Consider the following 25,232-nt stretch of genomic DNA (forward strand, 5'->3'; position numbering starts at 1 on the left):
ATTATTCTTCATCACAAAGTGTAAATAAGATATAAGAAAACAATTTATTTTTAAATTTTAATATACTAAATGCTCAAATATGTTCTACTATAGAATAAGTTCTTATCTTAATTTACAGGGTACTAAAAACAATTTTAAAATGCTTAATGTTACCTTTTATATTTTAATTGGATAAGAATATATATTTGTTTAATGCAAATCAGAATCACTATATTAAAATGAAGGTTCTTGAAAACTCAGTGAAGCTGCTCTACAATACACTTACAACTGATACTACCGATAAAAACATTCTAATTTTAGTTTTGATTTTACAGGGGTTTTTTTGGTGACTTTCCCCAAATAAAACAAAATCAAGATGCACAAGTACAGACACACAAGAGGGCAGACCTATATAAGATAATGAATTGCTACTACACAGACAATTATTTATCTTTTGATTATTTTTGAGTCTTCTCGCGAAGTAGGGCTATAATAAATTTTCAGAAAAGATCTGTTCTTCTGCTAAGTAACAGCACACTTTAAAAAGTCCAGAATTTTATTCCAATATTACATAGAAAACTTGACAGATAAAAGTCAAACACATTACTAATTTTATTCATTAAAACATGTATATAAAAGTCCTTTTTAACTACCTAATGAATGTGTCATATCCTAATGTAGGGAGTGTCATGGTGTTCACATCTTTGAATATATAAATTATCTCAAACAGTTAAAAAATAAAAGACAGAACAGAGTACAAAAATAAGAAAGAATGAAAATAAGAAAACTTTCTTTTCACAGGACATAACAGAATACATTAAACACTCTCAAGTTATAGATAAAACTTTTTCATTATTATTTCGTGTTAGACAAAAAGTAATTTTACTTTAATTCATTTTATCAATTTTTTGTTTTTAAATCAAGAGAGGATGTTACTTTGTCATGCACACTGGAATGCAGTCACATGATCATTGCTCACTGCAGCCTTGAACTCTTGGGGTGCAAGGGATTCTCCAACCCTGGTTCCCAAGTAGCTGGCACTATAGGGGCACATCACCACATATGGCTAATTCTTTTTAATTTTTGTAGAGATGGGGTCTCACTAGCCCAGGCTGGTCCCAAACTCCTATCCTCAAGCTATCTGCCCCCCACCAGCTTCCCAAAGTGCTGGGATTACAGGGGTGAGTTACTATGCTTGGTCCAAATTTTTGTCTATACAAGCGAAAATCTCTAGTAAAATATGCATAGGTGCCAATACCACAACTGTTCAAACACCCTTATGACTAAATAGGCACAAAATTTCATCTTTTTAATGACTGCCACCTGAAGTTCAGCAACATCCTAGGGAAAAAAGGATAAACAACTTCGTCAATAAAGAGGCTACTATTATTTCACTACTGTCTGGGAGATCCATCGTGGGCTTACAGGAATCCAACGGACACTGCCACTACGTGTAGAAGTGTTTATCTTCCACCCTTCCACCCTACCTTCCCCTAAGAAAAGGAACTCAAGGGGGCCATGGAAAGGGAAGGATTCTTCCCAGAAAGAAGACCAGACTGCTTTTTCTCTTCTGTCATAGTCCTTACAGAGTCAGGCAGTTTAGGGGTTGCAGGGGGTGGGTAGCAGAAATGTGATGTACTACAGAGGAAAGAGTCAAAGACTAGCAGTGGACATTACACATGGAGCCTTCTGTCATAAACCATCTGAGGGCATAATGGCTTCTCTTCATTCACAAAGGAAAATGCTTCAGAGTACTAGACTCCTATACTCTTGATGGTTTAGCAAAAAATCATGTAAATCAAGGAACACCATACACATAAGAATGTGTGGCTGTCTCAATAATTATTCTGGACTAAGTCCTAGGAAGAGCAAACCTTCAATGTTACAAATTAACCTGGGGAGTGGGGAGCTGTGAGGATCAAATGAGATAAAATACTGTGAAAGTTACAGAATTCTGTAACATATAAATCTAAGGTTTTATTAGATCATGACTTTCAACCAAATTCCTCTTCTTAGTTGTAAAAACACTGTTTTTTCATGGTCAGTGTTTAGGAGTTGTGCTTGTAAATCACAATTTATCAGATGGCCTGGTCCTTATTAATGTTCTTCTCTTTACGTAAAACTTAGACTAAAAGAAAACCAGTGTTTCTATGATTTTTATCTTTTTTGCTTTTTAGAGTTGGGGTCTGGCCATGTTGCCCAGACTGGTCTCAAACTCCTGGACTTAGGCAATTCTCCTGCCTCGGCCTCCCAAATTGCTGGGATTACAGGCGTGAGCTACAGTGCCTGGCCAGAAGTCAAGGTTTCAAAGAGGCTTTTAAGAAACAACTATGATGAAAGCTTTTAAAATAAAGAGAAAACTACTTGGAAGCTCCAAGAAGGTATTTAACAACTTTTTTCTGTAGTTTTCCAAGAGGAAATTAGAAGGGAAGCAGTCATTTAATGATTACAACTAGTTTGTCTAGTTTTCTTTACCTGAATTCGTCTTTCTACTCCAAAACTTAAAAGTACTATAAAGAGACCATCCCAAACAAAGTTAATCAAGAAGTAGGGCTTTCCAGGGTATATGCAAATTTTGCTCGTTAGTAGCCTTCTCTCTCTACTATGCACTAGAAAGAAGATTTTAAAAACAAATTGTTCTCAACAGTGTGTCCCCAATCTCCCTACCCTACTCTGCATTGCTTTGAGGCTAAGAAAAACACCTTGTTTAAACTAGAGGTTTGTCCAAGCAGAATAAAAAGCAGGAAACAGTATTTACTCCTTGAAATTTGCCCAATTATCTCTATCACACCTACTCTAGTTTGGAACAGTATACTCCGCTCCACTGGACAGCTCCAATTCTGTGTAAAGACACCAGCTGGAGAAACAACTGCCTGATCTCTGTTTTCCTATAATGACAAACATTTGAAAACTAAAACGTGATAGTATTTGAAAAATTAGGTTTCCTATTTTTAATCACTTGAATGGATAAATCACAAATTTCTAATTTGATCACAATGATTCTTCTGTTTTGATTATGTGGTTTAAATACATAGTCAAAATGGTAAGAACTGTGTCCAAAATAAGAATAAAAAAGGCACATAAGATATCTTTTTTTTTTTTTTTTTGAGACGGAGTCTGGCTCTGTCTCCCAGGCTGGAGTGCAGTGGCCGGATCTCAGCTCACTGCAAGCTCCGCCTCCCGGGTTTACGCCATTCTCCTGCCTCAGCCTCCCGAGTAGCTGGGACTACAGGTGCCCGCCAACTTACCCGGCTAGTTTTTTGTATTTTTTAGTAGAGAGGGGGTTTCACCGTGTTAGCCAGGATGGTCTCGATCTCCTGACCTCGTGATCCGCCCGTCTCGGCCTCCCAAAGTGCTGGGATTACAGGGTTGAGCCACCGCGCCCAGCCACATGCGATATCTTAAAGGTTCTCCTATGAATGCAGCATGATAGGGTTCTATGTTTTGAGATCATACTCATATTTGTGAGGTTCCTGGACAAGTGATTTCCTTATCCTTTCACAGCCTATGTTCATTTTTCTATTTGTTTTTATTAGCAGTAGTAATGAATAGTAATTTTACATTTTTTACTCTAGGGAAAATTTGCAATTTTTAGTAGAATTAATTTGTTTCAGAAAATTCTGATGATAAAAAATAGATGACAGGATTTATATCAGAAAATTAGTTTCCTTGTTAAAACAAGCTACAGAAAATTGTCTTAGAATAGAAACATTCCCAGATTAAGAAATGTACACATTTACATGGTATTCCCTAGACTAATTGGGGGCTGTATACTATTTTTCTTTATATATGCTATCATCATAAAGTGCTTTCTATAAACTGATTAATGAGTAAGTCTTGACACATAATTTTTTCAATAAGTACATCTGATTTATAAACCTAAATACATCATTAATCACCAAAACTTTACAAATGACTGTAGTTCCACCTTCTCATCATACAGATGAAGAAACTGAGGCCCAGAGAAATTAAGTGAAAAAATCATCCAGGTTCTAAATCTGTTTCCAAGTTTCTTTAGATTGAGTATGTTCTGCTTTATTTTTATGCCCATTTAACAAATGAAAAGAACAGGCTAGGTACAAGGTTTTCAGATTTTCACATTAATTAGTCTCAAATGCTTTGTCAGTTTGTTTACCAACAACACTTTTCAGGTTTGTAACATTTCTGCCGATTAACTTGCAGGAAAAAGGAAAAGCAAAACAATCTGTGGACACTTGTCATATGCTTGTTGCAAGTGTGCTACTGTACTCACAACATCCACTGGAGGGAAGCAAACACTAGATTTTGAGCCTTACCTGCATTGGTGTTTCACTTCCTTGTCGAAAGTCTTCAATTTGCTGCTGTTGCCAAGGAGCTAAACTGTAAGAATCCTCTGTATTTCTACCTTCCAAAGGATTTGTCCGCAGCTGCTCTGTAAGCCACATCTGAGTCCTTACGGAAGGCTGAATGGGAACTCCACCTACTGCCTGCTGACCAAGCAATAAATATTTTGGAGGTTCAAAAGCCTCTGAGCTTGTCATAATGGGCTTGCTTTCAGGTAAGGCACTATAGGTCATGTCTACAGTCTGTCTCCTAAGAGTTGAGGAAGAGGCTCTAAAGTCCTCCTTGCTACAGCTCTCAAATTTATATTTGCAGTCCAGAGTTGATGACCGTTTTTTATTTATTTCCTTGTCCTCTAACTTAAGCATCTCCATACTATCATGTAAACAGCTAGGCCCAACTGTCCTCAGTTGTGATGTTAAAGCCTTAGCCCTCCCTATCTTCTCCAAACCATTCCTTGACTCTTCTCTGCATACAGTGCCACCCTGGCCACAGTTATCCGGGGCAGTGAGTTTGGATAAAGATGACCATTTCCGAAGTGGCCGGAAGTCCTTCATGTCTAGTGAAGAGTCCTGCTCCCCCCTACTGTGGTTTCCCAATGTTTGCACGAGGCTTGTACTCCATTTTGAGCCATCTGGTGTCAAGGACTCCCTAAGTTTGGAAATTGAAGCGCTGGAATTAGACGGCATCACATGGGCAGTAGGAAGAGTAATCAATGATTGACTAGGTTTAAAAGATAATGTGCCACTTGAAGTTGAATGATCTGGAAAGAAAAAAGATGGTCAAATTAGTTAAAATTAACAGACAAAAGAGAATGAGGCAAAATGCAAAATGCCAAAAGAAAAATCTGAACCTGGTTTCATACCACGAGCTTTTTTTTTTTTTTTTTTTTTTTTTTTTTTTTTGAGACGCAGTTTTAGCTCGTCGCCCAGGCTGGAGTGCAGTGGCAAGATCTCAGCCCACTGCAACCTCCGCCTCCTGAGTTCAAGCGATTCTCCTGCCTCAGCCTCCCAAGTAGCTGGGATTCCGGGCGCCCACCAGCACGCCCAGCTAATTTTTTGTATTTTTAGTAGAGATGGGGCTTTGCCATGTTGGGCAGGCTGGTCTCCAACTCCTGACCTAAGGTGATCTGCCCGCCTCAACCTCCCAAAGTGCTGGGATTACAGGCATGAGTCACCGTGCCCAGTCCAGCACAAGCTTTTCAAAAAGACTTCCTCAAAATGAGTAAATTACTATTATCCTTTTACCCGAAACAAGTCAACATACTTTCAAATTGGATTTTCCAAATATGGATACATAATAAAGTATACAGCCTTTTACCATCTACTGTACTTACAGGTGAAAAGTTATTTAAAATAGGTTTATATTTACCTAATTAAAGTATTGTATCTTTAAAAGGAAAAATCCAACTCCTTACTGAGAGGTCTTATTCATAATCCAGCAATGAAGTCTCAGACACAACTTTGTCGGAAAAATGGTATTTTTCAGTGTCTTTCCTGAACTGTGAAAATCTATGCCAGATCTGAACATTTTAGAACCTCCCCAAACTCTAATTGAAATGAGAAATATGAGTAAAGGTGCTCCTTCAATAATGAAAAATAGTCCCAAAGGGTTCACTTCCAGTATCATTTAATGGCATATATATATGTGTGTGTGTATACATATGTATGAATATATGTGTGTATATATATATTTATATTCACCCAAGCTAGAACCTTAGAGTCTACTTTGATTCCTTTCTCTTTAAATTTACTAAATCCCCAAGTTGTATATTTTTACCTCCAAAATAGCTGAATTTCTATTACCTTAGGTCAGGCCCTCACATCACACTCTTCTATACAAATGAATAGTTTCAATAGACTAAATGAAAGGCTGAAAGATAAATAAGGGTTTAAATACTCAATAAATTCACCATCAAGTGCCATGTTATCATCATATATATCAAATTAAAACCAAAGACTATACTTTTATAATCAAGGGATATCTAGAAAGGGGGTAGCAATTTAAATTGGTGTGTGGGGAGGAAGTGAGTGATGGAGACCTTTGCAATTTATTCTGTATCTCCCCACACTGATCGACTCTTACACCAGAAGATACTTATTACTTGTATTCTCTTAAAAGTGTCTTATGGAAAAATTTATGTTGATAAAGTTGTAAGAAAATTCAGATTAAACGAGCCAGGTAGACCAACTCAAAAAATAAAATTCCAGTGGGTCTTGGCACAGATTTTGTTAACTTGGACACGAAAAGGGAAAAACATTACAAATGAAGGAATATGAGCAAAAGCATTGTAGGGGATATCATATTCAAGACTGCCTATCAGCTTCTAAAGAAACTTCCTGCATTCAGGAAAATTCTCACATTACTGACTCCATCCCTCCCAAAATATATTTCAGACCTCAAAATCCCAGTATACCCTGCAACTACGATGCAGACATTCAGAGGCAGCAGCACAAAACTGCGGTTTTGGAAGTAAGTCACATGATAAAATGGACTCGGTGTGGAGCTACCATTTTTGGGTGGTATAGGCAACAGCAGAGGCATCACCTTTCCACAACAGCAGTGACAGACGTGGCCCCACAGTGGCTGCAGAATCAAAATTTCTATCCCACTGGCAGCAGCTAGGCAGCTTGGTGACAGAAGACTGACAGTTCTCATATATGACTTGAGGTATATTATTTGGAAGCTTATCCTTAAGACTGGTTCTCCAACCTTCCTAAAAATTCCTTCAGGAAGCACCAAATATCCTTAAGTAAATTTCCTATGTGCTCAACCAGCCTGTAAACAACTTCTGCTAATTGAAAACACTAAATTATCCAATCATGAAGCCAAAAGAATGTGGCTGTATAAGAAGAAAAATAAATCCATGTATCTACAGTATGGAGTTAAAAGTACCAAGGAAAGTTGTCAAGGTAACGGATAGGTAAAGGTGAAGCAGAATTACACACATCTTCAAATGCTCTGTAAGTAAAGAGCCTGGCCTTCATTCAGCATGAAACATGGTATCACTGAGTTTCCAAACAAGGGAGTGAATGATATGATCAAAATTGTATTTAAAATGACTGATTATTCTGACAGCAGAGTCGCCAATGGATTAAAGCAAAACAACTGGCAAACACAGTGATTAACAGACTATTCTGGTAATCAGGAGAACAAGAAAATAAAGGGGAATATGCTACTGAGGGTTGGTTCTAAATAGAAATAGGACATCCCCAAAAGTTTATGGAACATTTGTATTCACATATTATAGCATTATATATATCTTACATATATTTTTATTAATATTACTAAGGGAGTACTTATACTAAAATAATCAGAGCCTCTAAAAGATATCTTAAAAAAATAAAAAATTAGTCTTGTATCAAGTTGCAGATAAAAATATAGAGCAAAGGTTAAGTAAAACAGTTTTGATTTCATAGAGTAAAATATAGGGCTGGGTGCAGTGGCTCACGCCTGTAATTCCAGCAATTTGGAAGGCCAAGGCAGGTAGATTACTTAGAGGTCAGGAGTTCAAGAACACCTTCACCAACAATAATGAAACTCTATCTCTACTAAAAATACAAAACTTAGCCAGGTGTGGTGGCGGGCGCCTGTAAATCCCAGCTACACGGGAGGTTGTGGCAAGAGAATGGCTTGAACCTGGAGGTTCAAAGTTCCTGGAGATGGAGATTGCAGTAAGCAGAGATCATGCCACTGCACTGCAGCCTGGGTGACAAAGCTAGACTCTGTCTCAAAAAAAAAAAAAAAGTAAAATATAGAGCCTTTTTAGATTCAAATTCTGGCTCTATCACTCAGTAGTTATGCGTGCTCAAACATGTTATTTAACAGTTACCTCCTCCATAGAATGGAGATGACAACAGTGAGAATTAAACCAAAACACATAAAATATATAGAAGAATTCCTGGCAGAAAGCAAAATGTTATTATTATGTCATTTAAAAGCTACAAGTAAATGTGAATTTCAATGTAACAAACAAAGGATAAATACCCATACATATAAAGAGCTCCAACAAATCAACAACAACAACAACAAAAAGCCCTAGCAACTCAATTTTAAAATAGGCCAAAAAAAAAAAAAAAATCAATAAGCAAATCAACAAACAAGAAACACAACTAGAGAATATATATATATTTTAAAAAATCCTCGAGGGCGGAGCAAGATGGCCGAATAGGAACAGCTCCAGTCTCCAACTCCCAGCGCGAGCGACACAGAAGACCGGTGATTTCTGCATTTTCAACTGAGGTACTGGGGTCATCTCACTAGGGAGTGCCGGACAATCGGTGCTGGTCAGCTGCTGCAGCCTGACCAGCGAGAGCTGAAGCAGGGCGAGGCATCGCCTCACCTGGAAGCGCAAGGGGGAAGGGGATCCGTTTTCCTAGCCAGGGGAACTGAGACACACAACACCTGGAAAATCGGGTAACTCCCACCCCAATACTGCGCTGTAAGCATACAGGCACACCAGAATATATCCCACACCTGGCCGGGAGGGTCCCACGCCCACGAAGCCTCCCTCACTGCTAACACAGCAGTCTGCCGCGATCTATCCGCAAGGCAGCAGCGAGGCTGGGGGAGGGGCGCCCGCCATTGCTGAGGCTTAAGTAGGTAAACAAAGCCGCTGCGAAGCTCGAACTGGGTGGAGCTCACAGCAGCTCAAGGAAGCCTGCCTGTCTCTGTAGTCTCCACCTCTGGGGACAGCGCACAGCTGAAGACCAACAGGGGAAGTAGCAGGAGCCGGTGCAGACGCGAACGACTCTGTCTGACAGCTTTGGGGAGAGCCGTGGATCTCCCAACCCGGAGGTTGAGATCTGAGAACGGACAGACTGCCTGCTCAGGTGTGTCCCTGACCCCTGAGTAGCCTAACTGGGAGAAATCCCCCACTAGGGGCAGTCTGACACCCCACACCTCACAGGGTGGAGTACACCCCTGAGAGGAAACTTCCAAAGGAAGAATCAGACAGGTACACTCGCTGTTCAGCAATATTCTATCTTCGGCAACCTCTGCTGCTGATACCCAGGCAAACAGGGTCTGGAGTGGACCTCAAGCAATCTCCAACAGACCAACAGACAGTCCTTCTGACTGTCAGAAGGAAAACTATCAAACAGGAAGGACACCTATACCAAAACCCCATCAGTACGTCACCACCATCAAAGACCAGAGACAGATAAAACCACAAAGATGGGGAAGAAGCAGGGCAGAAAAGCTGGAAATTCAAAAAATAAGAGCGCATCTCCCCCTGCAAAGGAGCGCAGCCCATCGCCAGCAACGGATCAAAGCTGGTCAGAGAATGACTTGGACGAGAGGAGAGAAGAAGGCTTCAGTCCATCAAACTTATCAGAGCTAAAGGAGGAATTACGTACCCAGCGCAAAGAAACTAAAAATCTTGAAAAAAGAGTGGAAGAATTGACAGCTAGACTAATTAATGCAGAGAAGATGATAAACGAAATGACAGAGATGAAAACCATGACACGAGAAATACGTGACAAATGCACAAGCTTCAGTAACCGACTCGATCAACTGGAAGAAAGAGTATCAGCGATTGAGGATCAGATGAATGAAATGAAGCGAGAAGAGAAACCAAAAGAAAAAAGAAGAAAAAGAAATGAGCAAAGCCTGCAAGAAGTATGGGATTACGTAAAAAGACCAAATCTGCGCCTGATTGGGGTGCCTGAAAGTGAGGGGGAAAATGGAACCAAGTTGGAAAACACTCTTCAGGAAATCATCCAGGAGAACTTCCCCAACCTAGTAGGGCAGGCCAACATTCAAATTCAGGAAATACAGAGAACGCCACAAAGATACTCCTCCAGAAGAGCAACTCCAAGACACATAATTGCCAGATTCACCAAAGTTGAAATGAAGGAAAAAATCTTAAGGGCAGCCAGAGAGAAAGGTCGGGTTACCCACAAAGGGAAGCCCATCAGACTAACAGCAGATCTCTCGGCAGAAACTCTACAAGCCAGAAGAGAGTGGGGGCCAATATTCAACGTTCTTAAAGAAAAGAATTTTAAACCCAGAATTTCATATCCAGCCAAACTAAGTTTCATCAGTGAAGGAGAAATAAAATCCTTTACAGATAAGCAAATGCTTAGAGATTTTGTCACCACCAGGCCTGCCTTACAAGAGACCCTGAAGGAAGCACTAAACATGGAAAGGAACAACCGGTACCAGCCATTGCAAAAACATGCCAAAATGTAAAGACCATCGAGGCTAGGAAGAAACTGCATCAACTAACGAGCAAAATAACCAGTTAATATCATAATGGCAGGATCAAGTTCACACATAACAATATTAACCTTAAATGTTAATGGACTAAATGCTCCAGTTAAAAGACACAGACTGGCAAACTGGATAAAGAGTCAAGACCCATCAGTCTGCTGTATTCAGGAGACCCATCTCACATGCAGAGACATACATAGGCTCAAAATAAAGGGATGGAGGAAGATCTACCAAGCAAATGGAGAACAAAAAAAAGCAGGGGTTGCAATCCTTGTCTCTGATAAAACAGACTTTAAACCATCAAAGATCAAAAGAGACAAAGAAGGCCATTACATAATGGTAAAGGGATCAATTCAACAGGAAGAGCTAACTCTCCTAAATATATATGCACCCAATACAGGAGCACCCAGATTCATAAAGCAAGTCCTTAGGGACTTACAAAGAGACTTAGACTCCCATACAATAATAATGGGAGACTTCAACACTCCGCTGTCAACATTAGACAGATCAACGACACAGAAAGTTAACAAGGATATCCAGGAATTGAACTCATCTCTGCACCAAGCGGACCTAATAGACATCTATAGAACTCTCCACCCCAAATCAACAGAATATACATTCTTCTCAGCACCACATCGCACTTATTCCAAAATTGACCACATAATTGGAAGTAAAGCACTCCTCAGCAAATGTAAAAGAACAGAAATTATAACAAACTGTCTCTCAGACCACAGTGCAATCAAACTAGAACTCAGGACTAAGAAAATCAATCAAAACCGCTCAACTACATGGAAACTGAACAACCTGCTCCTGAATGACTACTGGGTACATGACGAAATGAAAGCAGAAATAAAGATGTTCTTTGAAACCAATGAGAACAAAGATACAACATACCAGAATCTCTGGGACACATTTAAAGCAGTGTGTAGAGGGAAATTTATAGCACTAAATGCCCACAAGAGAAAGCAGGAAAGATCTAAAATTGACACACTAACATCACAATTAAAAGAACTAGAGAGGCAAGAGCAAACACATTCAAAAGCTAGCAGAAGGCAAGAAATAACTAAGATCAGAGCCGAACTGAAGGAGATAGAGACACAAAAAACCCTCCAAAAAATCAATGAATCCAGGAGTTGGTTTTTTGAAAAGATCAACAAAATTGACAGACCGCTAGCAAGGCTAATAAAGAAGAAAAGAGAGAGGAATCAAATAGATGCAATAAAAAATGATAAAGGGGATATCACCACCGACCCCACAGAAATACAAACTACCATCAGAGAATACTATAAACGCCTCTACGCAAATCAACTAGAAAATCTAGAAGAAATGGATAATTTCCTGGACACTTACACTCTCCCAAGGCTAAACCAGGAAGAAGTTGAATCCCTGAATAGACCAATAGCAGGCTCTGAAATTGAGGCAACAATTAATAGCCTACCCACCAAAAAAAGTCCAGGACCAGATGGATTCACAGCTGAATTCTACCAGAGGTACAAGGAGGAGCTGGTACCATTCCTTCTGAAACTATTCCAATCAATAGAAAAAGAGGGAATCCTCCCTAACTCATTTTATGAGGCCAACATCATCCTGATACCAAAGTCTGGCAGAGACACAACAAAAAAAGAGAATTTTAGACCAATATCCCTGATGAACATTGATGCAAAAATTCTCAATAAAATACTGGCAAACCGGATTCAGCAGCACATCAAAAAGCTTATCCACCATGATCAAGTGGGCTTCATCCCTGGGATGCAAGGCTGGTTCAACATTCGCAAATCAATAAACGTAATCCAGCATATAAACAGAACCAAAGACAAGAACCACATGATTGTCTCAATAGATGCAGAAAAGGCTTTTGACAAAATTCAACAGCCCTTCATGCTAAAAACGCTCAATAAATTCGGTATTGATGGAACGTATCTCAAAATAATAAGAGCCATTTATGACAAACCCACAGCTAATATCATACTGAATGGGCAAAAACTGGAAAAATTCCCTTTGAAAACTGGCACAAGACAGGGATGCCCTCTCTCACCACTCCTATTCAACATAGTGTTGGAAGTTCTGGCTAGGGCAATCAGGCAAGAGAAAGAAATCAAGGGTATCCAGTTAGGAAAAGAAGAAGTCAAATTGTCCCTGTTTGCAGATGACATGATTGTATATTTAGAAAACCCCATCGTCTCAGCCCAAAATCTCCTTAAGCTGATAAGCAACTTCAGCAAAGTCTCAGGATACAAAATTAATGTGCAAAAATCACAAGCATTCTTATACACCAGTAACAGACAAGCAGAGAGCCAAATCAGGAATGAACTTCCATTCACAATTGCTTCAAAGAGAATAAAATACCTAGGAATCCAGCTTACAAGGGATGTAAAGGACCTTTTCAAGGAGAACTACAAACCACTGCTCAGTGAAATAAAAGAGGACACAAACAAATGGAAGAACATACCATGCTCATGGATAGGAAGAATCAATATCGTGAAAATGGCCATACTGCCCAAGGTTATTTATAGATTCAATGCCATCCCCATCAAGCTACCAATGAGTTTCTTCACAGAATTGGAAAAAACTGCTTTAAAGTTCATATGGAACCAAAAAAGAGCCCGCATTGCCAAGACAATCCTAAGTCAAAAGGACAAAGCTGGAGGCGTCACGCTACCTGACTTCAAACTATACTACAAGGCTACAGTAACCAAAACAGCATGGTACTGGTACCAAAACAGAGATATAGACCAATGGAACAGAACAGAGTCCTCAGAAATAATACCGCACATCTACAGCCATCTGATCTTTGACAAACCTGAGAGAAACAAGAAATGGGGAAAGGATTCCCTATTTAATAAATGGTGCTGGGAAAATTGGCTAGCCATAAGTAGAAAGCTGAAACTGGATCCTTTCCTTACCCCTTATACGAAGATTAATTCAAGATGGATTAGAGACTTAAATGTTAGACCTAATACCATAAAAACCCTAGAAGAAAATCTAGGTAGTACCATTCAGGACATAGGCATAGGCAAGGACTTCATGTCTAAAACACCAAAAGCAACGGCAGCAAAAGCCAAAATTGACAAATGGGATCTAATTAAACTAAAGAGCTTTTGCACAGCAAAAGAAACTACCATCAGAGTGAATAGGCAACCTACAGAATGGGAGAAAATTTTTGCAACCTACTCATCTGACAAAGGGCTAATATCCAGAATCTACAAAGAACTCAAACAAATATATGAGAAAAAAACAAACAACCCCATCAAAAAGTGGGGAAAGGATATGAACAGACATTTCTCAAAAGAAGATATTCATACAGCCAACAGACACATGAAAAAATGCTCATCGTCACTCGCCATCAGAGAAATGCAAATCAAAACCACAATGAGATACCATCTCACACCAGTTAGAATGGCAATCATTAAGAAGTCAGGAAACAACAGGTGTTGGAGAGGATGTGGAGAAATAGGAACACTTTTACACTGTTGGTGGGATTGTAAACTAGTTCAACCATTATGGAAAACAGTATGGCAATTCCTCAAGGATCTAGAACTAGATGTACCATATGACCCAGCCATCCCACTACTGGGTATATACCCAAAGGATTATAAATTATTCTACTACAAAGACACATGCACACGTATGTTTATTGCAGCACTATTCACAATAGCAAAGACTTGGAATCAACCCAAATGTCCATCTGTGACAGACTGGATTAAGAAAATGTGGCACATATACACCATGGAATACTATGCAGCCATAAAAAAGGATGAGTTTGCGTCCTTTGTAGGGACATGGATGCAGCTGGAAACCATCATTCTTAGCAAACTATCACAAGAAGAGAAAACCAAACACCGCATGTTCTCACTCATAGGTGGGAACTGAACAATGAGATCACTTGGACTCGGGAAGGGGAACATCACGCACTGGGGCCTATCATGGGGAGGGGGGAGGGGGGAGGAGGGAGGGATTGCATTGGGGAGTTATACATGATATAAATGATGAATTGATGGGTGCTGACGAGTTGATGGGTGCAGCACACCAACATGGCATAAGTATACATATGTAACAAACCTGCACGTTATGCACATGTACCCTAGAACTTAAAGTATAATAAAAATATATATATATATAAAAAAAAAAAAAAAAAAATCCTCAAACTCACTAATAGTAAAGGTACATTCTCTATCATACTCAGAAAACTATTAAAGGCTGCAAATATACTACAGTGATGGGAACGTAAACTGTTATAGTCTTTGGAAAAAGAGAGGCAATATGTACATATCACTGTTTAAAATATGAATACACATACGTGAACACACATATGTAGATATGTAGAAATGTGCAGAGAAAAGATCCGAAAGAATACACACAAAACTTAATAAACAAAGGTAACCTCTACATAGTGGAAAGGGGGCAAAAGGAGAAAACTACTTCCACATTTTACTTTATACAATGTCTTATTTTAATTGTTTTCCAAGGAATATAACTTGACCATGGGGTCAAACTTCTGCACAGGTATTCTGTTGTTCTGTGACCTCGAAGAGTTTAAAATACTTCTAAAGTATGAATAATATAAATAGGTAATTTTCTCACTTTTCATGTCACAGCGGAATACTGTAAGACCCAGTTTGGCTGCTTCTTGTATCCAATAATGTGCTACTTTCCAACCTGACTTTACTAACTCAGTACTTTCCAAATGCAAAGAAAAATCAGCAATGAGTGAAAAATCAATTTCACATCAGACTAGTGTTTATTCCCTAAATCTGAAAGCAGTTGATATATGCTGTCCATGGACTATTATACTGAATATAGCATTTATTCCTAAAATTCCCTTATTTCAAATTCTCAAATCTTAGCATTAAAAAAGTTGCCTGAGAGCTGATGCCCTACTCCAAGAGATTATGATCCAGTAAAAGTAGAGAAGGGCCTAGGAAATACCACTTCAAATAAGTGATTCTGCTGCTTCATTTACTATAACATCATTCCATATGGGTCTGATTCCAGTTCTGAAGTCTTTAAGCTTAAATATCCCAAGTTCAACCATAATCAGTATCTAAGTTCTAGTGTAAAATCTGATTAACTGTGACATTCAGAATTCATTACTGTCAAAACTAAGGATCAAAGCTCTGTCTACTGACATGCATATGCACATAAACACACATGCACATATAACACATAAATGAAAAAAGAATATTTGAAAGAATTAAATATTTAGTATTTATAAGAGAATTAAACATAATAATTAAAATTTTAAAATTAAATATTTAAGAATATATGAACAAAGAATTAAATATTTTCCCCCAGTATGAGTATCTAGGTGGGAAAGGGGTCATCATTATATCTTAGACAGAAATGAGTCCAGAAAATGTTAACTTTAACAATTTCAACACTTAAAAATGTTATTTTGCCCTAAGGAAACACAGTTAATTAGAGGTAGATATAATGCAATTCCTAATGTGCTTGATTAGGCTACCTAATTGTAGCCACAAATCCCAAATGCAAGTTATTACTACAGTATCTAGCCCACATCTAAGTTACAACAGTGATATCTGAAACCAACAGAAGGTAGTCCTTTTAAAAACTCAAGAATGTGGTTTACAGCTTTGACAGTAGGCACAGATGAGCTAATGGTTTCAGACAGATTTAAGTTTTAAAGGCCAGAATATAAGAAAGGGACATTGCTATAACCTGATAATGCAAGTGAGTTATATTTAAGACAAAATATTTCTCAATTCCAGACAAAAACTCAATCTTCTGTTTCACTGTCATGTTATTCTCATCTGGTATTAAATGAAAACATTGACTCTATCTTCTCTTATATACAGAGATGGTGTCTCTCTCACTCTCTCTCTGCTCTATCCTTCTGGTAGTAATAAAGAATTAAATGCCAAAAAAGACCACTCCCTCCCACCCTCCAGATCTATATTATAGCAATAAATCATGAGTCTTCACAGTTTAAAAAATAATCATTAAACTATACAACCCTGTATCAAAACATTGATTTAAAATAACATTTTCATATATTTATCAGTCAACATAAAATATTATAACAAATATTTTATTTTTAAAAAACTTTTTTATTTAACCACAAAGGCAATTTTGTTTTGTTTGAGACAGAGTTTCACTCTTGTTGCCCAGGCGGGAGTGCAAAGGCACGATCTCAGCTCACCACAACCTCTGCCTCCCAAGTTCAAGCGATTCTCCTGCCTCAGCCTCCTGTGTAGCTAGGATTACAGGCATGCACCACCACACCTGGTAACCTTGTATTTTTAGTGGAGACGGGGTTTCTCCATGTCGGTCAGGCTGGTCTCGAACTCCCAACCTCATGTGATCTACCCACCTTGGCCTCCCAAAGTGCTGGGATTACAGGCATGAGCCACCACTCCCGGCCCAGGCAATAATTTTTATACAACACAATGAGTTTTTTCTCTTCCTGCTAATGCCATGATCATACCATGTTACGTAGAAAAAAAAAAAAAAGAAAACAAAAACATTTTATGCTACATGTAACCCATTCTTTAAAAAAAAAAAAAAAAAATGACTGTATTCCCAGCACTTTGGGAGGCCAAAGTTGCCAGGTCACGAGGTCAAAAGATCAAGACCATCCTGACCAACATCGTGAAACCCTGTCTCTACTTTAAAAAAAAAAAAAAAAAATTAGTGGGGTGTCGTGGTGGTCGCCTGTAGTCCCAGCTACTTGGGAGGCTGAGACAGGAGATTCACTTGAATCCGGGAGGCAGAGGTTGCAGTGAGCCGAGATCGTGCCATCGCACTCCAATCTGGAGACAGAGCAAGACTGTGTCTCAAATAAATAAATAAACAGTTCAAAGTATTCTCCATATTTTTAGGTAAATATATTTTAATATTCTAAACCACACACTGCTAGGAACGGGGCTATATAATTAGTCATCTGAAGAGTCTCCTAGGAATGTATTATGTACAAGGCATTATGCTATGTAGAAAAGACAATACAAATATATTAATCTCAATAAAAATATGAGGCCGGGCATGGTGGCTCATGCCTGTAATCCCAGCACTTTGGGAGGCCAAGGCGGGCGGATCACCTGAGGTCAGGAGTTAGAGACCAGACTGGCTAACATGGTAAAACACATTTCTACTAAAAATAAAAAAAAATGGGCCGGGAGCGGTGGCTCAAGCCTGTAATCCCAGCACTTTGGGAGGCCGAGACGGGCGGATCACGAGGTCAGGAGTTCGAGACCATCCTGGCTAACACGGTGAAACCCCATCTCTACTAAAAAATACAAAAAGCTAGCCAGGCAAGGTGGCTGGCGCCTGTAGTCCCAGCTACTCGGGAGGCTGAGGCAGGAGAATGGCATAAACCCGGGAGGCGGAGCTTGCAGTGAGCTGAGATCCGGCCACTGCACTCCAGCCCGGGTGACAGAGCGAGACTCCGTCTCAAAATAAATAAATAAATAAATAAAAATAAAAATAAAAAAATAAAAAAATTAGCCAGGCATAGTGGCGTGCGCCTGTAATCTCAGCTACTAGGGAGGCTGAGGCAGGAGAATCACTTGAACCCAGGAGGCTGAGGTTGCAGTGAGCCGAGATTGCGCCACTGCACTCCAGCCTGGGTAACAAGAGCGATACTCCATCTCAAAAAAAAAAAAAATACAAATCAGATCTTCCGCTAAGGGCTTACAATTTCACAGCTGCAGAGCAGGACTAAAGCTTATGATGAAACAAAACATCAGACAATGAGAAGCGGTGAACCATGGAGAAAGGGCAAACTATTCACAAAACAACTATCAACGATAGTCAACTTCTCAACAGCAACAATGGAATCCAGAACACAGTGGACTAATATCTTCAAAGAGTGGAGTAAACAACTGACATCCAAAAACTGTTTTTGCAGGGAAACTAAACTGCCTTTCCCGATAGAAAAATATATTTTCAGCTAAGCAAAAACAGAATTTGCAGACTCACTGAAAGAACTGCTAAAGTTCCTTGAGTTTATTTCAGAATAAAGAATAATGAATTCTGAGTTGAAAAAAGGAAGAGCAAAGAGAGAAATGGTAAACTTGTGATTAAAAGTCTAAAAAAACAGTAACAATAAAATCAGTATCCAACATGTGGGTAAAATAAAAAATATATATACTTAGCAACCATGACATATAACTCACAACAGGGGTGGCTGGCATTCCAACATTTTATAGTCCTCGTATTTACCAGAAGAGAATAAAGATTCTGATTACCATTATAGATAGATAGTCAAGTTATGGGTATATATTATAAATCTCTACATTAAAAACCAGAAGATACATAGAGATGGTGTATGGTGGGTAGTCACAGGCAAAAGAATAAAGTTAGACCCCTATTTCATAGTACCCATGAATATTAATTCAAATGAATCAATAGCCCTAAATGTAACAGCTAAAACTACAAAACTCTTAGAAGAAACTAAATAAAATTCATAGAAGAAATCTTCACGACCTTGAGTTAGGCAATAGTTTCTTAGGTACAACACCAAAAGCCCAAGAAACAAAAGAAAATAAAGTTAGACTTCACCAAAATTTAAAAATTTTTTGTTGCAAATAATATCATCAAGAAAGTTAAAAGACAACTCACATAAATGGGAGAAAATTGTAGCAAATCCTGTATCTGATAGGTACTTTTATATAATATTACATAAAGAACCCTTAAACTCTGTAATAGAAACACAAATGACCCAATTTAAAAATGGGCATAAATTATGAGTAGACATTTATCCACAGAGTATATGCAAATGGCCTTATTTACAAAGCACATGAAAAGAGGCTCAACATCATTTGTCATCAGAGAAATGCAAATCAAAGCCACAATGATATTAAAGTGCCTTATTAAAACACACACACACACACACACACACACACACACAATGAGATACCCCCTCATATCCATTAGGACGGCTAGACTCAAAATGACAGATAAATGTTGGCAAGGATGTGGAGAAACTGGAACCCTCATATGCTCCTGGTAGGAATGTAAAATGGTTCAGCCCCTTAGGAAACAATCTGGTAGTTCCTCAGAAAGTTAAACACAGAGTTACCATATGACCCAGCAATTCCACTCCTAGGTGTATACCCAAGAGAAATGTAAACATATGTTCACACAAAAACATATACAAGAATATTCATAGAGGCACTATTTTTAAGAACAAAAAGGTAGAAATAATCCAAAATTCCATCAACCAATGAGCAGATAAGTAAAATGTGGGATTACCCATATAATGGTATATTATTTTGCAATAAAATGAAGTACTGATACATGCTACAGTTCACACCTGTAATCCCAGCACTTTGGGAGGCCAAGGCAGCCAGATCACATGAGGTTGGGAGTTCGAGATCAGCCTGACCAACATGGAGAAACCTCCATCTCTATTAAAAATACAAAATCAGCCAGGCATGGTTAGCACATGCTTGTAATCCCAGCTACCTGGGAGGTTGAGGCAGGAGAACCGCTTGAACCCAGTGGCAGAGGTTGTAGAGAGCCCAGATAGCGCCATTACACTCCAGCCTGGGCAACAAGAGTGAAACTCCATCTCAAAAGAAAAAAAAAAAAAACGAAAACGTTATGCTGTGTGAAAGAAGTTAGTAACAAAGGACCACATAATAGATTATTCCATTTATGTGAAATGACTAGAAAAAAGAAATCTATAGAGACAGAAAGATTAGTGGTTGCTTAGGTCTGGGAGTAGCAGCTAATGGGTTTCTTTTAGGGGCAGGATGAAAATGTTCTAAACTCAAATCATAGTAATGGCATAATTCTGAGAACACATTGAAAAACATAAAATTGTATACTTTAAATGGGCGAACTATATGGTACGTTAATTGCATCAAAATAAAGCTAACTTTTTAAAAGGTAGTGTATAGGCCGGGCGCGGTGGCTCAAGCCTGTAATCCCAGCACTTTGGGAGGCCGAGACGGGCGGATCATGAGGTCAGGAGATCGAGACCATCCTGGCTAACACGGTGAAACCCCGTCTCTACTAAAAATACAAAAAACTAGCCGGGCGAGGTGGCGGGCGCCTGTAGTCCCAGCTACTCGGGAGGCTGAGGCAGGAGAATGGCGTAAACCCGGGAGGTGGAGTTTGCAGTGAGCTGAGATCTGGCCACTGCACTCCAGCCTGGGCGACAGAGCGAGACTCCGTCTCAAAAAAAAAAAAAAAAAAAAAAAAAAAAGGTAGTGTATAACTTCTAATAGACAAAAGAAATGGCATAAAGAAGAGTCAACCAAAAGAAGGCAAGATAGAAAAAACTTGAGAAAGGCAGAATAGAAAACACACAATATGGTGATAAATACATGAAAAAAATGCATGAACATATAACAATCATCACAGGAAGTGAAAGGCCATTAAAAGACAAGCATTGCCCAAATATTTTTAATCCAGCTAAATGTATACAAGAGGCACACCTAAAATAATTAAATCCTATTTTGGTATTATGGTATCTGCATAGAGTCTAATTACAAGAAATAATCACACAAAAATAATTGTCAAGAACATTAGAACTATACCTCAGGTATCTGTATCATGAAAAGCATGCTTTCCTGTGCTTTTATTTGTTATATCTCGATAATGAGACACTTTTGTTTGTTTCCACATAGGCAAGTGATTGACCTATTCTTTCAGCAACTGTACATAACAGCAATAGTATGCAAGTCTGTGTAAATCTTGGTTCTCATTTTATGATCTAACCACAATTACAAATAACCTTGTTTTCTTCACTATTTTATATTTTCATATTTGTATCTTGAGAAGCTATTTCAAATCTTCAGACAGAAAAAAATTATTTATTTAAAATAATTATAGGAATATACCAAGTCCTTTTTGTACACTGTCTCTTAGCAACCATTAATAACAAACTAAGAAATTTATTCTTATATGCTTTTATAAAACAAGATGAAAAGCTGGTGTTAAGGACAATAAGTTCTTCTTCAAAGCTCCCTTGGTCTCTTGCTCTGTATGCAGCCCTTCCTGCTCCATTTGTAATAAGCTCTGCTCCATCTGTAATAAGCTCATGTTCCTCAGCTCAATCTGTAACTAACAAACCTCTTACTCTGTAAACAACTCTTTGTGGGCCCAGACATGTCCAAACGTTCCTTGAACTTGTTCTGTAGGCAATTCTTCCCACCTTAGCAACAGTCTCTCCCTCCCTTCCTCTCTTAGCAAATTGCATGCTCACCATAGTTTGAAAGTTTAAGTCTTAGCCAATCAGGTTAGATTGTTTGGTCCAACCCCAGCCAATGGGGAAAGGACACAGAAACAGGAACTGCCTTAGGGATAAAAACCCTTCTCTCCTTTGTTCCAATGTGCTCTTGTGATCATTACTGAGGCAGGCACCACCCTTCTGCAGAAGTAAATTGCCTTGCTAAGAAATCGTTTTGCCTGAGAGATGGTTCTTCTTTGCAGCACGGAGCTGAAGAAGAAGAACCCGCCCGGGATACCATTCTGCTACAGGGAAGAGTCTCCAGTCACCTCTCATGAGAAGCGTCCTGCTGCCTCACTGCAGTGGCCTCAGGGATAGGGAATTGGAACCTACCTGGCGTGAAGAATAAACCCAGACTCTCAGCAACACAAGAAGAAAAAGCCTACAGTACAGATACCACGGTGACGAGGTAACTCTGTGCACAGATCAAGGTAAGAAAAGCCGGGGGGCAGGCAGCAAAGTACTTCCTTGGTGTTGAGGACATCCTGGAGGTTGAAAGTGTGTGAATGAGACACACAGTTAAGTGCGAAGCGAGTGTGGAGTCCGAATCCATGGTTCTGTGGTCACCTGATATGGCTTAGGGTAGCTTTTCTGTCGAGGGTTTATACTGACCTAAATTCCTACCAGGGAAGTGGCCAGAGGACGAAGCGAAAGCAAAGGCCTGCAAGAAACCTCCAATTGGCGGGGCGGGGGGGTGAGCCTCCAGGGAAAAGGTGCAAGAAATCTCTAGTAAAGAGAGGTTGAGTCCCACACACACTCAGGAAACTCGGGTTGAGCCCCTAGAGAAAGGGTGCAAGAAATTTCTATTAGGAGAGGTTGAGCTCCACTGACTCAGGAAAACTCAGGAAGCACCTAAAACTTCCAGGATGGGAAATACCCCAGACAAGGCAGGGAATAAAAAAGAAAAGACAGACAATATAATTCCCTCTGATAGTTCTGTAGGTCTCATGTTAAAATATTGGAGAGAGAATGAAAGCACCAAACATAAAAAGAAGCAACAAATAATAAAATATTTTTGCTTTATTTAAACCAAAGAACCTATTCTCAAGCCTTCAGTTTTCTGGCCAAGGTTTGAGTCCAGTGAGGACTGGATTTCTCAACTTTTAATAGAATATGTCAATGACAATAGTCCTGTTTCCCAGGAAGAAATAAATTATGCCCTGTGTTGGCGGCAGGTGCCTGTCATCCTATATCCCCTAAAAACTACCGAAGACAAGCCAGAAACTATTTACCCTTTAGATCACCTTCCCCTGCCAAACACCTCTAACTTCCCTCCCCTTCAAGCAAATGCAAAAAAAATTAGGAGATGAAGAAAACCCAGAAGGAAAGTGGGTATTACCAGATGGAAGGGAAATGTTGTCTAAACCTCGACAGAAATATTGTCTCAGCTTCATCAAGGAACTCATTGGGGTCCTCAAGCTGTATGTGATGCAGTCCTTAGAGTCTATGGGTGCATAGGAATACACACTTTCGCTAGGTAAGTAGTGGACAGTTGCACGGTGTGCAGAAAAACTAATGAGCGAACCCTAAAAAAATCAACCTCCCGGGAGAAGAAATCCAGGGTTAAGGCCATGCCAGAGTCTAAGTTGACTATACTGAAATGCCTCCAGTAGGCCACCTCAAGTATTTACTAGTAATAGTAGACCACCTTACCCACTGGGTAGAAGCGCTCCCCTTCCCAAGGACAACAGCCAGTAGTGTAGTCAAAGCCCTCTTAGAACATATACCCAGGCACTAGAAATAAAATAGGAATATCATACTCCCTGGAACCTGTCCTCATCAGGGAAAGTAGGGAAAAAAATGAATCAAACTCTAAAAAAATCACCTAACCAAATTAATTCTGGAAACCTGATTACCATGGACAAGTTGTCTTCCTATTGCCTTACCAAGAATCCAAACTGCCCTCCTCAAAAAGACCTTGGTCTGTCTGTCTCTTTCCTCCTTCAGGACTCAAGGCCTCCTAGCGAGATTACGTCCTTGTCAAAGGTTGGAAAGAGGGAAAGCTCAAATCCACCTGGGAAGTACCTTACCTGGTGTTCCTAATAACTGAAATAGCAGTCCAGAAAGCCGAAAAAGGGTGAACCCACCACACTCGAGTGAAGAAGGCTCCACCTCTGGCAAAGTCATGGACCATCACTCCAGGACCAACAGCCTCAAAAGTAACATTCAAACGGGTTTGTCTTTTTCTCCTCCCCTTAGCTACTCAAGGATATCTTATTGTTAATGTAACTATGCTTGTCTAGTCTTACCTTGTGGAGATCTCCAAAGTCAAAGACAGTTAGCTTGTGCAGAAAAGTACTTCTGCCCCTCTGGGGAAAGAGTTAATATTCCCATGTCTTGTGTATGGTGGGAATTCTCAGAGGAAGAGTTAGGCAATTGGGGGTTATGTTCTCAGTGGGCAGATGTCCTATGGACTACTAAACATCAGGGTTGGACCTCCTCACAGGGTTGCACTGCCCTAAAACCATACCTACACTTCACCAAAGGGGCCACCCCCCTGTGACTGTCAATCTAATCATTGCAACCCAGTACTTACCCATTGTAAAAATTAAAGATTTAAAGCCAACCGTAGGCATTGAAACACGGTACCAAGATGCAAATGTTTGGCTGGAATGGGTTAAATATTCCATCTGTACACTAAACAAAAGCAAATGTTATGCTTTTGCGACAGGTAGGCCAGAAACCCAAATTGTCCCCTTTCCACTTGGATGATCCTCTTACCAACTGGGCATTAACTGTACGGTAGCCCTCTTCCAAAATCCCACGGCCTGGGACAATAAGGCATGTCAAACCCTCTTGCTGCTATTCCCAGAAGTGAAAAGCCCTGCAGGTCGACCCGAGGGCTATCCAACCTCCTACTACAAATATCAATTTCATCTCATGTCTCTCACAGCAAGGGGAAAACTTGGCATTCCTTGGGAGTCTAACGGGATGCAGTGAATCTAAGCCTTTTCAAGAGCTAACCAATCAGTCTGCCCTTGTTCATCCCCTAGCGGATGTATGGTGGTACCGCAGTAGACCACTACTAGGTACTCTGCCAAGTAACTGGAGCAGCACTTGTGCTCTAATCCAATCGGCAATCCCTTTCACTCTGGCATTTCATCAACCAAGCAAAAAGGACAATCGTGAAAAAAGAAGTACCCCCCACAGGTCCTTTGACCCTCACATTTATATAGATGTCACTGGAGTTCCACAAGGGGTGCCAAATGAATTTAAAGCCCAAAATCAAATAGCTGAAGGATTTGAATCTATATTGTTCTTGTGGGTAACTATAAAGAAAAATGTAAACTGGATAAATTACATTTACCATAATCAACAGCAGTTTGTCAGTTATACTAGGGATGCCATTAAAGGAACAGCTGAACAATTAGGCTTCACCAGCCAGATGGCCTAGGAAAAGAGAATAGCCCTGAACATAATATTAGCTTAAAAAGGTGGGGTCTGTGTCATAATTGGGGCCCAATGCTTTTATCACTAACAACACAGCACCCAGTGGAACAATTACAAAAGCCTTACAGAGCCCTATCAC

The 25,232-nt window shown here is 39.5% G+C and overlaps 1 protein-coding gene across 2 annotated transcripts in view; it reads right to left on the reverse strand.

The window, feature by feature from the left end:
• The window catches only part of CEP85L (centrosomal protein 85 like), a 248,816-nt gene that overhangs the window by 97,243 nt on the left and 126,341 nt on the right, over positions 1 to 25,232 (reverse strand). For both annotated transcript variants that reach the window (XM_030928400.1, XM_010353245.2), the window contains one exon: positions 4,275 to 5,062. In XM_030928400.1, the coding sequence (XP_030784260.1) occupies positions 4,275 to 5,062 (788 nt within the window). The remainder of the gene's footprint in view (positions 1 to 4,274; positions 5,063 to 25,232) is intronic.

This window comes from Rhinopithecus roxellana, chromosome 4 (assembly GCF_007565055.1).
Source record: "Rhinopithecus roxellana isolate Shanxi Qingling chromosome 4, ASM756505v1, whole genome shotgun sequence".
Lineage (NCBI taxonomy): Eukaryota > Metazoa > Chordata > Mammalia > Primates > Cercopithecidae > Rhinopithecus > Rhinopithecus roxellana.